General features: G+C 38.2%; 1 protein-coding gene across 1 annotated transcript in view; it reads right to left on the reverse strand.

Moving 5' to 3' along the window:
* Positions 1–296: 296 nt before the first annotated feature.
* Positions 297–2,105, reverse strand: part of LOC101310132 (ATP-dependent DNA helicase Q-like 4A-like) — a 10,636-nt gene continuing 8,827 nt past the window's right edge. The window contains exons 20-23 of the mRNA XM_004301450.1: positions 1,354–1,483; positions 1,039–1,133; positions 766–843; positions 297–700 (exon numbers count right to left, since the gene is read on the reverse strand). Coding sequence (XP_004301498.1) covers positions 307–700; positions 766–843; positions 1,039–1,133; positions 1,354–1,483 — 697 coding nt within the window. The 3' untranslated portion in view covers positions 297–306. The remainder of the gene's footprint in view (positions 701–765; positions 844–1,038; positions 1,134–1,353; positions 1,484–2,105) is intronic.

Raw genomic sequence — 2,105 nt, forward strand, 5'->3', positions numbered from 1 at the left:
TATTTTTTTTGAATAAATTGAGTAACAGATTTAGAAAAAGATGTGTATTTAATGAATATGTTATATATTGTTAATAAGGGTATTTTAAAAGTTTAGGTATGTGTATCTAGTAAAATGTTAAAACAATAAAATTAATAAATGGTGTATTAAATATAAGATGTGTATTTAGTATTTAAGGATGTGTAAATAAAATTTCTCACATTTTAATAATTATTATTTTCATTAAGTATTATGCGTCTACAGGCACATCTCCCACTTTCTTTTGCAAATTATGAAAGCAGAAAACCTCATTATCAGTGATTACAATTATCGTTGTCGCCCATTTCCATGTGTCGACCATTGGGGAAGCACTCTTCCACCAACGTTTTGAACAGTCTTTGTAGCTGAAGCATTCACTTCAAAATTATAACCATACACATCTAGATCATCATCCATGATTTGGTTGGAATCCGGCTCCTGATAACTGTAGTCTTCAATAGGTTTGCTCTGCCTTTTTGAGGCCCTTTTCTTTGATCGATCAGTGCTTTTGGTGAAGTCATCATCCTCTACATGCCTATTTTGATCTTTGTTACCTTCTCTTTTTCTCTTGCCCTCACTACTGTCATTGCTACTGCTGCTGTTTTTGTATGTCTTGTAGTAATCCTTGATGGTAGATTCAATGGTTTCGAGTACCCGATCTCCATACTTCATCACCTTACCCCTGAATTAAGGCAAATATGTTCAGTGCTTTGTCTGTTAGGTTAACACAAACGTTATATGACTTACTTGTTAATCCCATTGATTTCCTCAAGTTCCTGCATCGTTCTGGGAATTATGGCGCTCATATCTTTCAACTGCTTATTCCTGATCATGTAAGCAGCAAAGTTGTTTAGACCCCTCATTTAAAAGGCACAAGACAAACCGACAGACTTATTTGCAGGAGAAATGGAGAAAAATGGCAACTCTGCATAAGTAGGAAGACTTCAAAATTACGTCTTTTCTCCCCACATATTTATTTTATTAGGATGAGGACAAAAAGAAAATGAGCAAGTATCTGACCCGAATATGTGGTATGCCATAACCCCATCCCCAGCTTCCCTTACGATAGTATCTCGAAGCATTTTCAAAGAAACAAATAATTGGGTAGAGAGATCCTGTAAAAAATGTGATATAAACGAGTTAAAAAAATAATTGGCTGATTTACAGCAAATGGAAGTCTTATATTGCATCAAGCAGAGTACCAAAGGAATTAATTGCAGGTCTTTCCCACATATATGAAGGGTTTACGGGCTAACGTAAACATATAATCATATTTTTAAGTATGTATCCATGCATGTAACACAAGCACAATTCTATAGACAAAGAGGAATATACCACATCTCCATTGGACTGAGGTTGTCTGGTGCCAAGTTGCTGAGTCCTTAGCTTCCCAGAAGCCAGTGAACCTTTAGTAGAAGTCGCTTCAGAGTTCCACTGCTTTGAAGCTTTTATAGAGGAAGGGAATCTACAAGGTAAATCAGATGTCAGTATTTTTATTACTGTACAGAACAAAGAGTAACAAACTTCTATCAGACTTCAAAAGAAATGCATACTCTAATGGCCTACAATTCTTTACATCAATTTTAATGACCAAATGATTATGGAATTAGTTGAATTTTGTAGACATGTTTCTTGCATATGAATCTAGAGGATCAACAGTTGAGATCGTCAAATGAAGTCATCTACTAATGTAAAATAGTAGAAATCCTCAAATTCTTAAACTAAGGAGGTCCTCTTTAGATCCTCCCTCATGTGTGTGTGTATATATATATATATACACAATCGTTATCAGGTGCGGACGTCCCTCCTTTCGCCACCGGCGAGCCTCCACCCCAGCGGCTTCCCCGACCACTTTCCATCCCCGGTGAGTCTGCCGAATTCTAGTTTTCCAGCCAGATTGACTTTGTTTGAAGTTTTGGGTGATCTGGCCGGAAAACTGGAATTCGGCGGACTCACCGGAGAGGGAAAATGGTCGGAGAAGCTGCTGGAGTCCGCTGGGGTGGAGGCGCGCCCTCGCCGTACGGAGGGAAATCCGCACCTTAAGGCGGTGCGGACGTCCGTGTCTGAAACGGACTGATATATATAGA

Source organism: Fragaria vesca, linkage group LG5, assembly GCF_000184155.1.
Source record: "Fragaria vesca subsp. vesca linkage group LG5, FraVesHawaii_1.0, whole genome shotgun sequence".
In the NCBI taxonomy this organism is placed as follows: domain Eukaryota; kingdom Viridiplantae; phylum Streptophyta; class Magnoliopsida; order Rosales; family Rosaceae; genus Fragaria; species Fragaria vesca.